The 17211-nt window shown below is 40.5% G+C and overlaps 1 protein-coding gene across 2 annotated transcripts in view; it reads left to right on the top strand.

Moving 5' to 3' along the window:
* Nucleotides 1–13096: 13096 nt before the first annotated feature.
* The window catches only part of GNPTAB (N-acetylglucosamine-1-phosphate transferase subunits alpha and beta), a 97313-nt gene continuing 93198 nt past the window's right edge, over nt 13097–17211 (top strand). The window contains exon 1 of one of the 2 annotated variants that reach the window (XM_056798765.1): nt 13097–13338. In XM_056798765.1, coding sequence (XP_056654743.1) covers nt 13222–13338 — 117 coding nt within the window. In that variant the 5' untranslated portion in view covers nt 13097–13221. The remainder of the gene's footprint in view (nt 13339–17211) is intronic. The other variant, XM_001373258.5, reaches the window with a different exon arrangement.

The raw sequence follows: 17211 nt of genomic DNA, 5'->3' as shown, positions 1-17211 counted from the left end.
AAGGAATTAATAAGAAGGGAGAAGAAAAGGTTGTAGGATTTCTCCCGCCTGGCTTATGCCAGGGAGAAGATTAGAGGCTCTAGAAGGTAAGGTTTTGGAGAGTAAAGGAAGAAGGAATCAGCCTGAACTCCAAGAGGGCTCAGTCAAGATGCCTGAACTTGAATTAGCTCAAGGGCAAACTCAACATGAAAACCCAGACAAATAGCTGCCACCATGCCAAGATGTTGGAGCGCTTGGAGTGCTGCCAGCTAGAGCCACCTCTCTGGGGAAAGAGACAGATGAGAGGAAGTCCCGTGGAAAAAACCTAGATGATTCTACCTCCCTTTCCTGAGTCTCCTCCACATGAATCATAGCCTAAGCTTGACTTAGGACAGCCCAGGGATCTGTCAGCTGTTTCTGATTTGTCAATTTCTCTATCAAAAGCCATCCACCTAAACACTCAATCTTCAAGCATGTTTACAGACATTCCCAATTTGTTAGACAAAGTAAGGTGGAATAATGCAAAGTTCTTAAGACATTCCTGAATTTGTTAGGCTAAGCATCTTCATTGTTACAAATCAGGAGATAGTTAAATCCAATCTTCACGCCTTCATTACCATTATCATTTGCTTCCTTTCTGAATCTCTCATCATCCATTGAACAATTGCCTTTAATTTATAACCAATGCCAAAAAACAAGAATCTGCATTTATACAACACAACCAGATATAAGCATATTAAGGGTAAATAAGCCAAAAAACAGTTCTCACAGTCAATGACATTACCTGTTCCATCCATTCATAACCCAAGGTAATGTAACAGCAATGACAGAATAGGGTGAAAATCCTATAAGGGATATGCAGGAAACAATCCCAGAAAAAAAATAACATTTGTCATGTCCCCTGACATGATGCTCAATGTATACTGGAAGTTGTTATAAAGAACAGCATATGTGTTGTTAGAATCCACTTTGATTAGCAATAACAATCATCAAATAACAGAACCAGAAAAAAAATTCCTCCTAACACATGCTTTTGATCCTTTAAGTTAGCCGTTTAAATTGTTTACTTAATAATTAAATGCCCCTTATGCCCATCAAGAGTCAGAGTTCCGTGCTCCAGGACCTTGGAGAGCAACCAGGTGCTGGGAAGGACAATGGAATGTTGCAAGAGGCCCTAACTGTCAGCTGTTATAAATTACTTTTAATCTGCTCTGGCCTAGGGCAATTTGTGTGTACTTGCCCTACTGACTCAAATGTAATAGGTGGGTTAAATAAGGGTTCAAAAAAAAAAATATATATATATATATAATATAAATCTAAAATAGCAGATTGATTTAACTAAAGGGAAGAAGGAAAGGGGATCAGGGAATAACTAACTTTACACCCAAATCAGAGATTAAAGCCCTAACAACCTTTTATAACTATTCTAAACTAACTCCTTAATTACTAAGATTGGGGAGGATTTGTAGAAGCAAAAATAAGGGTCAAAGTTAATATCACACAACTGGAGTCCACTTTGGGTCAAGCAGAAATCCTAGTAGGAAGTCACCAGCAACAGCTCTGTTGAAAATTCACTTTGCTGCAGCAGCAGCAGCAGCAACAGCAGCAGCAATAGGCAGAATCTCAGGAAAGGCACAGGAGAGAGAATCACTGGCTCTCTAGGTCCACTCCAGAATAACCAGACAGAAAACCCTCTTGGCTCTCCTGACTATTAGGGAAAGCACCAGCCTCTCATTTCTCCAGGGAAGACAACCAATTGCTTCCAGAAACTGTCTGTATGTTCAGTTTCTCAGCTCCTGAGAGCTCTGGAATGTTGGCCTTCAGGATCTCCTGCTTTCAGCTTGCTTCTGTTGAAATCCCTTATGACACCCTCCACCCTCAGTCTTAAAGCTCAAGACACATTATGAACCAAGATGACTTGAAAACCTGAGGAGATAGTAGAGGACTACTGATGAGATAGTAAAGAACTGAGTATATAAGGAGAATGCTTTCTTTTTCCTCCTGATTTTGTTGTGGGGATATTATGGAATCAAGAAATTATTCCAGTAAATATGAAAGAGTGATATCTCATCTCCTTCTATCCTCAGGAAATGTTACTATAAGGAAATAAGGAAAAAAATAGTTTTTTTCTAAGTGACTGAAACCTATCTTCTTTAGATATCATTTTTTTTGCCTGTGTTCATTTATTCTGTTTTGAATAGAATTTGGAAATATTGGAGAATAAGCTTATATTCTGGAGTTACAGGATCTAGACACAAATCTTGACTCTGCCAATTATCAGCTGTTTTACCTTGGTCAAGTCATTTCATCTCCTTAACCTCAGATTCCTCATTTGTAAAATGGAAGGTGTTAGATTATTGATGAGTACTATTAAGATAAGATTTTAGGGTTTTGGTTCAAAAAGTTAAGTCCTGCAAAGCTGTTTCTTATTTTGGAATTTGCAGGCAGTGGGGATTGTTAGGCAGAATTCTGTGGAATGCTGAGAAGGGGTTTTTGAGCCAACTGTCTTTCCCTGAGTGCTCTGACCCACTGAAGCTTGGTGAAAGAGTAGTTATTTTCCCCTCTCTCTGGAGCTTTTGGCATTTTCCTGTGCCAGTTCAGGAATACCAACATTTAGTGAATATGTGACTGTGATCTGAAAGATATTACCAACTGAGAAAGAAGCAAAGATCTTTCTTTCCTGGTCTTTGTGATCCTGACCATGTGAAGACAGATTCTTGGCCCAAGTTGGCCAGAAGCCATTTTTGTCCCCTCCCCCCCAAAGATTGGATTTGGCTATCTCCTGATTGTAACAATGAAGGTATTTAGCTCTTCCTTTATTGGGAAGATTAAATTGTAATCCCCTGTCTATTTTTAGATTTTAATCCCCAAAGTATTAACTCAGTATTTAAAGTAGATCTACCCATTTTAACTACAAAAAGGTGTTAACTAACCAAAAAAGGTATTAAATAACTACAAAAGGTGTAAACACCCTTTTCATACATTGAGTGGGCAATCCTGGAGAGTAGTGTCTGCTGTGATTTGTAGACGTAAAATTTAGGGGAGGTGACACAAGAGAAAAATGTCTTTAAATAGAGGAAACAGAGGCACACAGAGATAGATCAAAGGATCAGTCACTTGGAGCTCGACTGGAGATCAGGGACTTGGGCTTGGAATCAAGATTCAGTCACTTGGAGTTGGACTGGAAACAGACACTTGAGGAGAGACTGGAAGACAGACACTCAGACTTGGAGTGAATATACTTAGCTGTGGAACTGGACCCCTGGAGGAGCTTGTGCAGGAGACCTCAGACTGTTTTCCTTTTAGATGGTCACCATGGTGAGTGAAAGGCTGACTTAGTTTCCTTGCCTTTCTGGAGGTGTGAACATCTGAAAAAGGTCCATCGGTTTGATATTCCTTTCCCCTGGCTGGGGCTTAGAATTTCTACCTGGCTCTGAGGAAGTCAGAGCTTTCTCTCCCCTTTTCTCTCTTCCTTAATATCTTCCCTCTATTGTAAAAATAAACTACCATAAATTCCATTCTATTTTAGTAATTTATTTTGGGATTTAGAAATTAAATACCTGGCAACCACCAATTAAATATATTCAGTCCAACCATAAAACTAATACCCCCCAGGGCTTACCTTGGAGGTAATAGACAATTAAATTGATAAAGATATTAGAAATAGGTTAGATCAGATAGTTGGGATTTTAAGATAGAAAAAGAGAAATAGGAAGGTTTTGAGTTTATTCAATGCAAGAAGAAAGACTGTGACATCTAGAGGGAAGTGGAAAAGTTTAGTAACCCTGGTAGAAGTAGGGAACCCCTGTTTGAAACCCTTATCACTATCCTTTCTTTCTCTTAAAACCTTAACACAATAAATAAGGTGTGTTTTTTTGGTTGTTTTGTTTTGTTTTTTATTTTTTTATTTTTTTTGTAATCTGCCTCTAAGGAGTTTTTGTTTGTTTGTTTTTTTCTTTACCATGGTTAACCTGTTACCTAACCCTCTTTACTTCAAAGGCAGTCAGATTGCTTGGGCATCAGTTACAAAGTATGGGAAGCTGGATACAGTTTATCATCCAACCTTTTCAGTTTCCCTTATAGTTTATCATATTACTATTACAGGACAAATAGCTTGGGACAAACAATAATTTTGATATGGTCTCATTTTGTGACTAGGTTCATGCATGTCTGCTTCTTTCTATTTTTTATTTTTAGAAACCCTTACCTTCCGTCTTGGAGTCAATACTGTTTATTGGCTCCAAGGCAGAAGAGTGGTAAGGGCTAGGCAATGGGGGTTAAGTGACTTGCCCAGGATCACACAGCTGGGAAGTGTCTGAGGCCAGATTTGAACCTAGGACCTCCTGTCTCTAGGACTGGTTCTCAATCCACTGAGCTACCCAGTTGCCCCATGCATGTCTGCTTCTACTGACATAGAAATAAGAAGATTCCACAATCTGACCTTGACCAGATGAAATCAGATTGAACTGTTTTTCCTATCTTTAGCTAATTCTGTCAGTTGAGTGCTTGAGTCATGACAAAAGCATTTCATTGTTTTCTTTTAAAATGTTTCTAATTGTGACTTTTGAGAATAGATTACTATAATGAAAAGGGAAAAAGTTGTAACTTAATGAGCACACATCATTGACTGTTAGAGATATTGCAATAATTTTTGGCATAGTGAAATCAAGCACAGTAAAAAGCATTTAAGCCCCTAATGAAAATAAAATGACTTTTTTGTTGTTTGTTCAGTCATTTCAATCCTGTCTGATTCTTAATGACCCCATTTGGGATTTTCTTGGCAACGATCCTAGAGTGGTTTGACATTTCTTTCTCCAGCTCATTTTATAGATGAGGAAACTGAAGTGTAAACCTTAAAATTTCTTAGACTTATAAATGTTGGAAATTTCACCATTGGGAAATTTCATACTTGAAAAATTTCCTACTGATAGTCTATTAGAATGTGAACCCCCCTTGGCATGGGAGGGTCCTTCTCCTCCCTACTTAAGATTACTTTAGGACAGAAACCTTTTGCTGAACAATGGAAAGGGCTTTGACCTATACTTAAGCATAGAACAGGAAGTTCTTTGAGTCATAATTGATTTTAGAATTGATACAATAGAGATACTTGGAATGACAGAACCAGGTCTTGGAACTTACAATCTCCACCCTACTCAGTCCTAACAGGATTTAGGAAGGGCTGCAGCATAGATCAAAATTTAATTATTTGAGAATATGACCTTCAACAGACATGTGCAAAGGGGCAGACCTCTGGGCGGTCCTGGGTTAAACTAGAACCACCATTGGCACAGGGGAGACATTGACAGTGATTGGTAGATGTGAGAACTGAGGGGAGGGAACTTAGATGGTTTCCTTAAAGATATCGGGGTCTGAGGAGAGAAGGGAGGAGGTTTTGCTCTGAGGGAGGTGGCTCTGAAGGAGTTCGAGAGGTTTTGCTCTGAGAGGTTGTGCTCTGAGAAGCTTGATCTGAAGGAGGCTGGAGGTGGAGGCCCCTGAGACTGTTTCTCCATTTTGGTCACGTGAGTGATAGGGTCTGATCTCTTTTCTTTGCCTCAGCTATCTAAGGGATTGGGCCTTTTGGCCCAGCCTAAACAGAGGGGGTATTTAAGCCCTATTCCCTTCTCTCTCTCTCTCTCTCTCTCTCTCTCTCTCTCTCTCTCTCTCTCTCTCTCTCTCTCTCTCTCTCTCTCTCTCCTTTCTTCCTCCTGTTTGTAATTAAAAACTCCATAAAAGGTTGACTGCTGACTTGAGTTTTCATTTAGGAATTACATAGCTGAATTCCTTGGCGACCTTAAAATTAATATATATCAGTCTTTTAAAGTGATTTCCTTGTCACAGAAGCAAATAGTGATTTGGCTGAGCCCAGATTTGAATTCTAAAGTCTTTCTAACTCTATCTGTTCTACCTAGCTGCCTCCTCAATTTACAAAATACAAAGTAGTAATTATTCAAATTATGTGTTACTGATTTTTTTTAAATAGAAAATTGGGAAAGTAGGTAGCATTATAAATGAGTACTGGGCCTGAAGACAGGATCCCCTAAATTCAAATCCAACCTTAGACATTTACTAGTTGTGTGACCCTGGGCAAATCACTTACTCTGCCTTTAAAAAAATTCCTCACTGTGTGGCCCTAGGCAAGCCATTTAATTTCATTTATCTAAAAATAAATTCCTAGCAATGTCACCCATAGCAAGTCATTTAGCCCCAATTGCCTAGCCCTTACTGTTCCTCTGACAGTTCCAAGATAGAAGGTAAGGATTAAAAAAAAAAAAGAAATGAGAAAATTTGAATAATGTCTAGGAATACAAGATACAGAAGTAAGTGAACATTAGTATCAGTAAACATAAAGACACCAGCTATTGGGGTAAGGACTCAGTATTCAGTAAAAATGTTTAGAAAGACTATAAAGCAGCATGGCAGAAATTAAGTTTAGGCTATTCTCTCTTACTATATATCACAACTCATTCCACATGAATACATGACCTGGGTATAAAAGGTCACATATCTCATACACACTAATTATAAGAGTACAAAAGATGATGTCTTTCACAACTATGCTCTCATGTGTATTTCCTTAGGGTCCCACCTCACCCTAGGCTTGGAAGTAGGCAGCTCCTGCCAATGACAGAAGCAAGGTAAGGGTTATGGCATCCATACAACCTTATTTAGTGGTTTATGTGCTGGTCCTTGTGATATGGGACCCTAGATTTACCTTGCACTCCCAAATTATAGAAGCATTTCAGGCCAAACTGTAAACGGGAAAATTCCCTTGCTACCTTGCATTCTTGTTAAGGCTAAAGAAAGGGTTGGCCTGGACTTCAAAGGCTAATGTTAAAAAAGACCCTTGAGAGCATTATCCTCCTTGGATTGTCCCTCAGGTTTTCTCTAGGTTTCTAGATGGACACAGAGATATACCTCTAGGCTATGCTTTGATACCATTGGGATGTATCTAAGACATCTATTTGTCCCCTAAACTGTGTCTTCCTGAAGTCACATATCACCTATTATAAAGAGTATAAAGACCTCAGAAGTAATGTCCTTCAAGAGGCATCTTTCCATCTATGCTGTCCTCCTAGCCAAATTTAACATGAATTCTAAATAAATTTCTCTTTTTATTTCTAAGCTAAGTTTTGGAGTCTTGCATTCTTACAAAGGGTACCCTACCCAAACACAGGGAGTTCACCTTAAGTCCCTCACAACACTTGGAATCAGAAAGACCAGAACTCAGCAACTAACTCTTTACAAGTTGTATGACTATCTTGCTTATTGCCCCCTCCCATTAGATTGTGAGTTCCTGAAGGCAAGGACTGACTTTTGCTTCTTTTTGTATCTCTTGAACTTTGTAGGCTGCTTGACACATGGCAGGTGCTTAATAAATGTTTATTAATTTATTGCCAGTCAGAAAGCTGGGCAAATCTCATGACCTCTTTTTATCATTTCCTGAAATAAGATCATTATATTTACAAATTAAATTATTTACTTAAAAATAAAGTACTATTCAATCATTCCAGAAAGCAATTTATTAAGGATCTATTGTAAAGATAATTTTAGCATTTTGACTTGAAATCTAAATAATTGGTCATCAGGGATGATTCCCAAATAATAAAATATCCAAGTCAGCTGAGAATTATGGAGATTTTAAATTAATATAGAAAGAAGAAATTAAGGAAAGAGACAGAGACAGAGACAGAGACAGAGACAGAGACAGAGACAGAGAATTAATTTAAACTGCTTTGGCTCAGGCTGAGCCAGGCAGTAGTTAAAGATCTTGGCCAAAGCGGCCTTCCCGAGTCTAAAGGAAAGGGTGTCAGTCTTATCACTCACCACAAGACCGTCTCCAAGGAAGCTCCAGTCCTCCACTGAACTCAGTCTCCTGAACGGAGTTCAGAATATCCTGAACTGACTTTTAGCCTCCTTTTAAAGAAAATTTTCTCTTATGTCACCTCCCCTAAATTTTTACATCTACCAATCATAGTAGATACTTTTTTTTTTCCAGGACTGACCATTCTTAGTTCTCACTACTCTTTAGTTCTCACCTTCTCTGGTTAGATTATATCTTCTGAGGTACTTCACACTTCTTTGTTAAGCTTACCTTTTGTTAGTTACTTGACTTCTTTGTGATTAATTTAAACCTTATAGGTACTTAACACCCTTTTGTATTAGATCTAAAAATAGACTTAGCTTAAAGTTCTAGTTTCACTATAAGGTATGAGTTAAGTACCTTCTTTGTTCAACCAGGGAGTTTACAACTTTATCTTCCCCTAAAGTATGTCTAATTAGGGTCCGCTCTCCTCCTTTTCTCCACATGTGCCTCTCATCACCTGCCCCTTTGCCCAGCAGCCCAATGAGAGTTCTTGCTCCCTCCCCTGAGGTAAGGTGTGTGTGCCTGTGTGCCTGTGTGCCTGTGTGTGTGTGTGTGTGTGTGTGTGTGTGTGTGTGTGTGTGTCTGGGAGGTCAGGCACTTCATCTCCAAAAGATTCACCCATCACTGGTCTAATAGATTTAAATTGCATTAAGACTTTTGGGAAACCCTGTATTTAAAGCACATTTCAAACTTTAATGGTCTTATTGTATTCTTATTTGCTAGGATCCAATGAAACAATTTACAAAGTACTTTGTAAACTTTAAAGACAACTGCTCAAATGAGATACTATATTTAAAATGGGACAACTAGGAAGCACAGTGAGTAGAGGAATTTTCATCTTTGAGTTCAAATCTGGCCTCAGATACTTGCTCTGAACCAGACTCTCACACTCTGAAATCTTGCATTTCATACTAGTTAGCTCTGGTTAAACATCTACTGCAATAGTTTCAGCAGTAGTCAAGCACAAATTGTAGTGTAAACCTCAAAATTTCTTAGACTTATAAATGTTGGAAATTTCACCATTGGGAAATTTCATACTTGAAAATTTTCCTATTGATAGTGGGTCTTGACTATTGGAATGTGAATCCCATTGGCATGGGAGGTTCCTTCTCCTTCCCTTCTTAAGATTACTTTAGGACAGAAACCTTTTGCTGAACAATGGAAAGGACTTTGACCTATGCTTAAGCATAGAACAGGAATTTCTTTGAGTCATGATTGATTTTAGAATTGATACAATGGAGATACTTGGAATCAATCTCCACCCTATTCAGTCCTAACAGGATTGAGTAAGGGCTGCAGCCTAGATCAAAATTTAATTATTCCAATCTCTACCCTACTCAGGTTAACAGGATTTAGAAAGGGCTGTAGCAAAGGAGCAAAGATTTAATTATTTGAAAATATGACCTTCAACAGACATGTGCAAAGCCAGAGACCTCTGGGCGGTCCTGGGTTAAGCTAGAGCCTCCATTGGCACAGGAAAATTGATGGACAGTGATTGGTAGATGTGAGAACTGAGGGGAGGCAACTTGGATGTTTTCCTTAAAGAGAGGGGGGCTGAAGACTGGAGGGGGTTGAGGAGTTGGCCGGAGTGGTTGCGGTGTGCTCTGAGAAGCTTGCTCTGAAGGAAGCTGAAGGTGGGGGCCTCTGAGACTGTTTCTCCATTTTGGTCACGTGAGTAATAGGGACTGATCTCTTTTCTTTGCCCCAGCTATCTAAGGGCTTGGGCCTTTTGGCCCAGCTAAACAGAGGGATATTTAAGCCCTATTCCCTTCTCTCCCTTTTTCTCTCTCTCTATCTCTAATTCCTTTCTTACTCCTATTGTAATTAAACTCCATAAAAGATTTACTGCTGACTTGAGTTTTCATTTAGGAATTACATAGCTGAATTCCTTGGCGACCTTAAATTAATATATATCAGTCTTTTAAAGTGATTCCCTTGTAACATTGTGGCGACCACAAAGGGATCTAAAGAATCCTCTCAATAAAACTTCTGAAATTCCTTGCTTTTTTACTATACCGTCTCACCACTTAGTCCCTCTTTTTTTTAACAAAAAACTTGGCTTAAAGACACAGCTGCTAGAACACGTGAGCATAAAAAACTTTTTCTCTTTTCTCTTTTCTCCTTAAATTAAATTGGAATCAGCAGTTTTTTTCTTTTTCTTCCCTTTAATCTTAAGGGACAGCTGGGTAGCTCAGCGGATTGAGAGCCAGCCCTAGAGACAGAAGGTCCTGGGTTCAAATCGGACCTCGGATACTTCCCAGCGGTGTGACTCTGATAGACAGAAAACAGCTGTTTTAAATCTCAGCAACAGGACTCTAAAGTCCTGGCTGGAAGAGCTGTTTCTAAATATCCTTTCCCTTAAGGAACAACTTCCTGGATTAGAAAAAAAAAACCCTGTGGAAAGTTTGTTGCTTTGCCCTGCTCCCCACGTGTTTTGTGAAATTACAAAATATACATATAAAAATGAGTACTACATTCTTTGACAATTATATGGCAGCTGAAGAAGTAGGGGCATTGAGGAATGCAGGATACCTCCAAATTTTTATATTAATAGATACTGTCATTTTTGTAATCCTCAATACTATATTTAGAGATGATAAAATAAGAAAAATTGAGGATAAAATGCAAGCCCAATTAGAAGATCTAAAAAGTTTTTTACAGGATCAATTGGCAAACAACCACTCTACCAGAAACAGACCTGTTTCTGAACCTTTGAATGAGGAAATTTCCTTCCCTGAAATAGAGATGGAAAACACCTTCCCTATAGCCCAGTTAACAGACTGCTTCTCTCGTGTAGTGCAAATCTTGTCTGAATTTAATCCCCAAAACCCTTCCCCTGCAATCCCAGCTTCTCATGTTCCTTCTCTTACAGAAAACCAAATTCCAATGCAAGGGAGATCTTGTCCTCCTAGAGAAACCTGTCCTTGTCAAACTGACCCACAGGTGCAAAATTCAACTAGAGGCCTGTTTCCTCTAAGAGAAGTACCTGAAATAGGAGGGAATGGGGATGTGGTGACTTTAAGACATAGGATACCGTTTACTCCCCAAGAAATAAATGAATTTACACGAAATATCCCCACATATGAACAAGATCCTTTTCTAGTAACAAAAAAGATGGGAGACATATTTTTTCAGTATAATCCGTCTTACAAGGACGTTGAGAGCTTACTACAGGCTTTTTTAAGTGAACGTGAAAAAAATAAAATAATTGCTCATGTCAACAAAACCCGGGGGCATAATGCAGCACATTGGCCATCTCAGGATCCCGAATGGGACTATAACAATCCTGAGGATTATCTACAACTATACCGTTGTAGAGAGGCCATCCTCACGGCCATGAAGGAATGTGCAGACAGTACAGATAAGTGGATGGAACTGGAAAAAATTAAGCAAAAGGAAGACGAAACACCCTCCAGATTTATGGACAGAATTATCAAGTTTGGGGACAGATACTTAGATTGGGACTTAACTAAAGAGAGTAGTTTAAGACAAGTTAGAAGAATCTTTGTAAACAATTCTTGCAAAGCAATTAAGAATTATTTTAGAACACAATGCCCAAGATGGTCAGATATGGACCTTGAAGAATTGTGAAAAACAGCTATATATGTTTTAAAGGGAAACAAAGAAAAGGAGGAAGAAAATAATGATGACATGGAGGAAATGAAGAAAAAAATAAGATATTTAATAGATAGGATAACTAAATTAGAAAGTGGGCATGATAATGAACCAACGACAATTGCCCCTCTCCAGAAATCCAATTATCAATCCATTACTTGCCACTTCTGTGGGAAGAAGGGCCACAATATGATGGATTGTAGAACCTTTCTTAAGATGTTTGGAAGGAATACACAGTTTAATAATAGTTTTAGAAATAATAACTATAGAAATGATGATAATGGTTATAGAAACCAGAATTCTAGAAATTATAATAATGACTATGGAAATAACTATAATGAATATAGAAATAAGAACTTTAGAAACCAGAATTATAGAAATAGGAATTGGGAAATTAATGACAATGTTCCAATTAAAGAAAATTATAATGATAATGAACAACAACAATATATGAGAAATGGAGCTCGTCCAAAAAATACTCGAGGTACTAATGACCTTGTTCGATTATCCACTCTGTGTACTAGATCTTTAACATTCTATAATAGGCATCCGCTTTGTACCTTCTCTGGTTTATTAATTGCTTATAGTGTTCTTAGAAATAATTAATTAACTTTTACTGGTTCTCTAGTGTACCCCATCCCTTCCCCATGTTCTCATTCTGGAAGGGCCATCAATAAGACCTATCCCTGACAAATGATAAGGTGGACAATGGAGGAACATGGAACCTTTGCACTGGGGACTCTGGCATTCCAGAAGAATCCTCCAATCTGTGCCTGCTCCTTATTCCCTATGGCAACAAACCTCAAAACATATCTCCATTTGAGTTTGGAAAGGGAGATGCTAAACAACCAGACCCCAATAAATATTCCAATTTTGATCCAAAGGGTATGAAGGTTAACTCCTAAGAGTAAGATGCCACTCTACAGCAGAACTGTTACTCTATACTATCAACTCCAAAGAGACTACTAGCCCCTGGGCTTATCTATCCACCCTAAGGCTACCTGATTAGCCCCCAAACAATTCCACCATATACCACCTCTACTTCAAATAGAAGTCTTTTCTTATTTCTGGACTGAGCAGTTTGAGTCTCCCATTCTTGGAGCGAGAACTTGCTACAGTCTTGGGTGTGTTTCTCCCAAATCAACTTTACCCTATTGACCTCAGTTTTCTCACCTGTAAAATGAACTGGAGAAGGAAATGAGAAACCACTGCAGTGTCTTTGCTAAGAAAATTCCAAATGGGGTCACAAAGAGTTGGACTTGGCTGAAAAAGACTGAAAATTTGAAGCTCTCCGCAACCTTCAAAGTGTTTATAAATCACACTTCTTCGGGAGAAGGGGGATCAAATGAAACAATGTATTTAAAGCGCTGCACCCTTTAAAGTGCTCACAAACTATACTGTCAATGGGAAGGAACTCAGGACCACAGAATCCTTTGCACACTGGATCCTCCGCTCTTCGAGTGGCGCCCACCGCCAAGGAATGTTAGAAGTGGGTGGTACTTGCAGTTGAGCGATACGCCTCGGGAGGCGCCGCATCCCTCCGCGCACCAGAGGGCGCTGGCGGCCTGAAGGGGGGGTCGGGCGGAGTTGGGGGCGGGTGTCCCGGAAGGCCCCGCCCCCGGTCTCGCTTTCGCCACGGCGCGGAGGCGGGGCCGGCGGCCTCCCGGAAGCGGCGCGGCGGCGGCTGCAGCTGGGGGCCAGGCGGTAGTGTCCCAGGCTGCCATGAGCCGCGGCGACGGTGGCGGCGGCTGCCGGCAGCGGGGATGCTGCTTAAGCTCCTGCAGAGGCAGACCTACACCTGCCTGTCGCACAGGTATGGCCTTTACCTATGCTTTGGAGGCGTCGTCCTCATGATCGTCTCCGCCTTCCAGTTCGGAGAGGTAAGTCCCAGCCGCGACCTCGTAACCTCGTGGGTTGGGGGGAATCTCTGCGGGGGAGGGAATCCTCCTGTCAGACTCTCCCTTCCCCTTGTGCTATATCTGTGGAGGATCCTTGCTTCCACTTGCTACCTCTGCATTGGGTCTTTGCTCCCCTTCCCCCATTCGCTGTCTCTGAGGGGGTCTCCGTTATCTCCCCCTCCATTTGTTGCCTCTGCTGGGGGGTGTTTTTATTCCCCCCCAATATAATGCCTCTGTGTAAGGAATCCCTCTCCTTTTCCTCTCACGTGCTGCTTCTGGAGAGGGAGTCCTAGCTTCCACCCACCCCGAGGTGCTGACGTCCTCCGGGGTCCCTGCTCCCCTCTGTCGTAAGGTCCCACTACCTGCCCTCAGGTAGATCTCTGCTAACCCTCCCCCACTTCCCCACTGTGCCCTGCCTCTAGGGGGAAATTTTACTAACCGCCTCCTAATGCTTCTTTTGTTGTTGTTGTTGTTGTGTGTCTGTGTGTGTAGGGGTTTAAGGGCTTTGCTAATGCCCCCTTCCCCCCCCCCCCACGTGTTGATTGGTTTGACTGCACATATCTTCTCAGCCTTTCTGTTTGGAAAAGTCCTTTTCAACCCATGCCAGGTTCTCATCCTCCTTCTTTGTTCCCTAAATTTTTATCTCACCCCACCCTGAAAGACTATAACTTCATCTCCCCAATCCATATACTACCTTTCTTTGGGGGAAGGCTCTGATCAAACCTTTCGTTTTGGAGAGAGAGCTACACCCCTCAGTTCCCCCACTTACCTCTCTTTTTCCCCCTCTAAATTTCCACGTCCTCCCTTTCTGATATCTTCTAAAATATTCCGCCATTTCCATTATACTTCTATCTCTCAAATATTTCCTATCTTTTTTGGGAGGCCAATTTGAAAAGGTTCATCTCTCCTTCCTTGTTAACTAAATCTCTTCCCTCCCACACTCTGAAAGACTTGGTGTCTCAACCATCTTTGTTATTTTCCCCCCTTAAACTTCTTTTTAGCTATAGAGAGAGGTAGATGTTTTGGTTCCTTTCAGTTTGGAGGGGTGACTTTTTCTTAGTAACCCCCTTTCCCCATTTTCTAAATCTTCCCCTTCCCAAGGTATTCTGAGCTGCTCAAACCCACCTCCCCTTTATATTCCCCCCCCCAATTTCTTTTTCTTTTTATGAGGTGAAGGAAATAATATCTCAACCTTTTCCTTAGGAGAGGTGACCCTCCCCACTTCTTATCACCACCACTGTCAGTCCTTTGGCCCATGTTTCCTAAATTTTTGTCCCCACTCTGAAAGGGATGTACTGGTAAATGTCTAGCTCTGGGGAGAATAAGGACATAATTTTGCATTAATATGCATTATTAACATTTTCTCCATCACTTAAGTGTGGTGGCTATCAACAAAACAATAGATTCTGATTCAGAGCATTTGCTGAGTTCCAAAGAATTACTATTTACACAAAAATTTTAACAATCATCTTCAGACTGGCACCAGTATACCCCTTTCCTGAAACTCTACTCTCACCATTCCAATTATTCATCCCTCTTCCAATGGCCTATTGGGGAGAACCCTTATCTAAGACGTCCAGTTCGGAGAAATGAGCCCTTTGTTTCAGATAGTACTTTCTCTTGGTCTCTTCACCTCTCTATCATTCTTTTTGTACTTTGTCCCTTTGTTCACCATTTTTTTTTATGGAGGGAGATGAATGTCTTATATTTTGGAGAAGTGACCTCTTACTATGCATTTCCTAAATTTCCATCTTCCAAAGGTACTCTAACCTAATTTAAACTTTGCCATTTGACCGTCACCATATATTTGGGGTATCTTAGCTCAGCTTCCCAGTTTGAAGAGGTGAAGCTCTTTCTGGGGCAGTGAAAGCCCCTACTCTGCCCCCCACCCTTGTCTCACCCACCTCACCCCAATTCTTTCCCTACATACATACTCCTTTTCTTTGGTGGAAAGAAGGTATCTCAGTTCAGTTTGAAGAAGTAAGTTCTTGGCCCTAGTTCCCATAGGATCATGGACCTCCAGTTAGAAGGGACCTCTGAGGTCAATAGTGTCCAATCTCCTCACTTTGCAAATAAGGCCCAGAAGCCTTGATGTGACTTGGTAAGTTCACATAGTAGTAAGTTGAAAAGCTGAGATTTGAACCCATGCCCTCTGACACCAAATCACTCCTCTCCTTTATTTCATAAATCTTTATCTCTCCAAGGCATCCTGATACCCTGTAAATTCCCATCCTATCCTTCTGTTTTCTGCCTTGGTACCCCTTTATTTGGACAGGCTGTGGGCTGCTCAGCTTTTCATTTGGGGGAGGATAAGATCTATATACCACCTGACTCTTGTCTCCATATCTCCTTCTTAGATCCCTCCAACAACCTTTCCCTACTGTTCACTCCTGTACAATATATACATCTTTCTTCTTTTTAAAATTTTTAAAATTATTATTTTTTTCCATTTGAATTAGTTTATTTAGTCAATTTAGAACATTATTCCTTGGTTACAATAATCACATTATTTCCCTCCTTCCCCTCCACCTACTCTTCCCGCAGCCAACACGCAATTTCATTGGGTATTACTTGTGTCCTTGATCAGAACCCATTTCCATGTTGATGTTTGCACTGGAATGCTCATTTAGAGTGTACATCCCCAACCATATCCCTTCGATCCATGTAATCAAGCAGTTGTTTTCCTTCGGTGTTTTTACTCCCACAGTGTTTCCTCTGGATGTGGATAGTGGTTTTTCTCATAGATTCCTCCAGGTTGTTCAGGGTCACTTCATTGCCACTAATGGAGAAGTCCATTACATTTGATTGTACCACAATGTATCAGTCTCTGTGTACAATGTTCTCCTGGTTCTGCTCCTCTCACTCTGCATCACTTCTTGGAGGTCGTTCCAGTCCCCATGGAATTCCTCCACTTTATTATTCCTTTGAGCGCAATAGAATTCCATCACCCACATATACCACAATTTGTTCAGCCATTCCCCAATTGAAGGGCATCCCCTCATTTTCCAATTTTTTGCCACCACAGAGAGCGCAGCTATAAATATTTTTGTACAAGCCTTTTTCCTTATTATCTCTTTGGGGGTACAAACCCAGCAGTGCTATGGCTGGATCAAAGGGCAGTCTTTTATCGTCCTTTGGGCATAGTTCCAAATTGCCCTCCAGAATGGTCATCTTTCTTCTTTACTAAGTTCTGGAACTAAAATCTTAGCCTTTCTTCACTTGTCCTTTTTTCATTTCCTCTTTGATCCAAAACACCTTGAATTCTGTTTCCTCTCCTCTTCTCTCAGCATCTGGGGTATTCATCTCTTAACTGCATCTCCCCCCCCCCCCCCTTTAAAAAACCCATATCTTCTGTCTTAGAACCAATATGGATCTAAGGCAGAAGAGCAGTCAGGACCAGACAGTGGGATTAAGTGACTTGTCCAGCCTTACACAACTAGGAAGTGTCTGAGGTCATATTTGAACTCAGGTCCTTCTGACTACCTAGCTGCCATGGCATTCATTTCTTAACTATCTTTTAACACCAAGTTTTTCAAGTCCTTCAGCAAAAGCACCTGCTTACTTCTAAAAGGCCTTGTCCCTAGCTCATCTCTACTTTATCACTAGAATTTATGCCAATTTTTCTGCTTCTCTTGGACTATTTTGTTCCCTTGCCCGGCCTGATGGTACCCGTTTCTCCTTATTTACACCATAGTTCTGCTCTCTTCTTCCTTATCTTCCTCATTCCTTACTCCCATATCAGGAAACCTTTGACCTTTATGCATTTCAAAGTATGTTTATGCTTGAATTTTGAAGGTTTCAATCCCATTGGTGGCTTGAAGAATCCAAGGGATTAATACTTTATCAGCTATTAGA

Source organism: Monodelphis domestica, chromosome 5, assembly GCF_027887165.1.
Source record: "Monodelphis domestica isolate mMonDom1 chromosome 5, mMonDom1.pri, whole genome shotgun sequence".
Classification (NCBI taxonomy): domain Eukaryota; kingdom Metazoa; phylum Chordata; class Mammalia; order Didelphimorphia; family Didelphidae; genus Monodelphis; species Monodelphis domestica.
The sequence above is the reverse complement of the archived record's forward strand: the minus strand, read 5'-3'. Positions and strand labels throughout refer to the sequence as shown.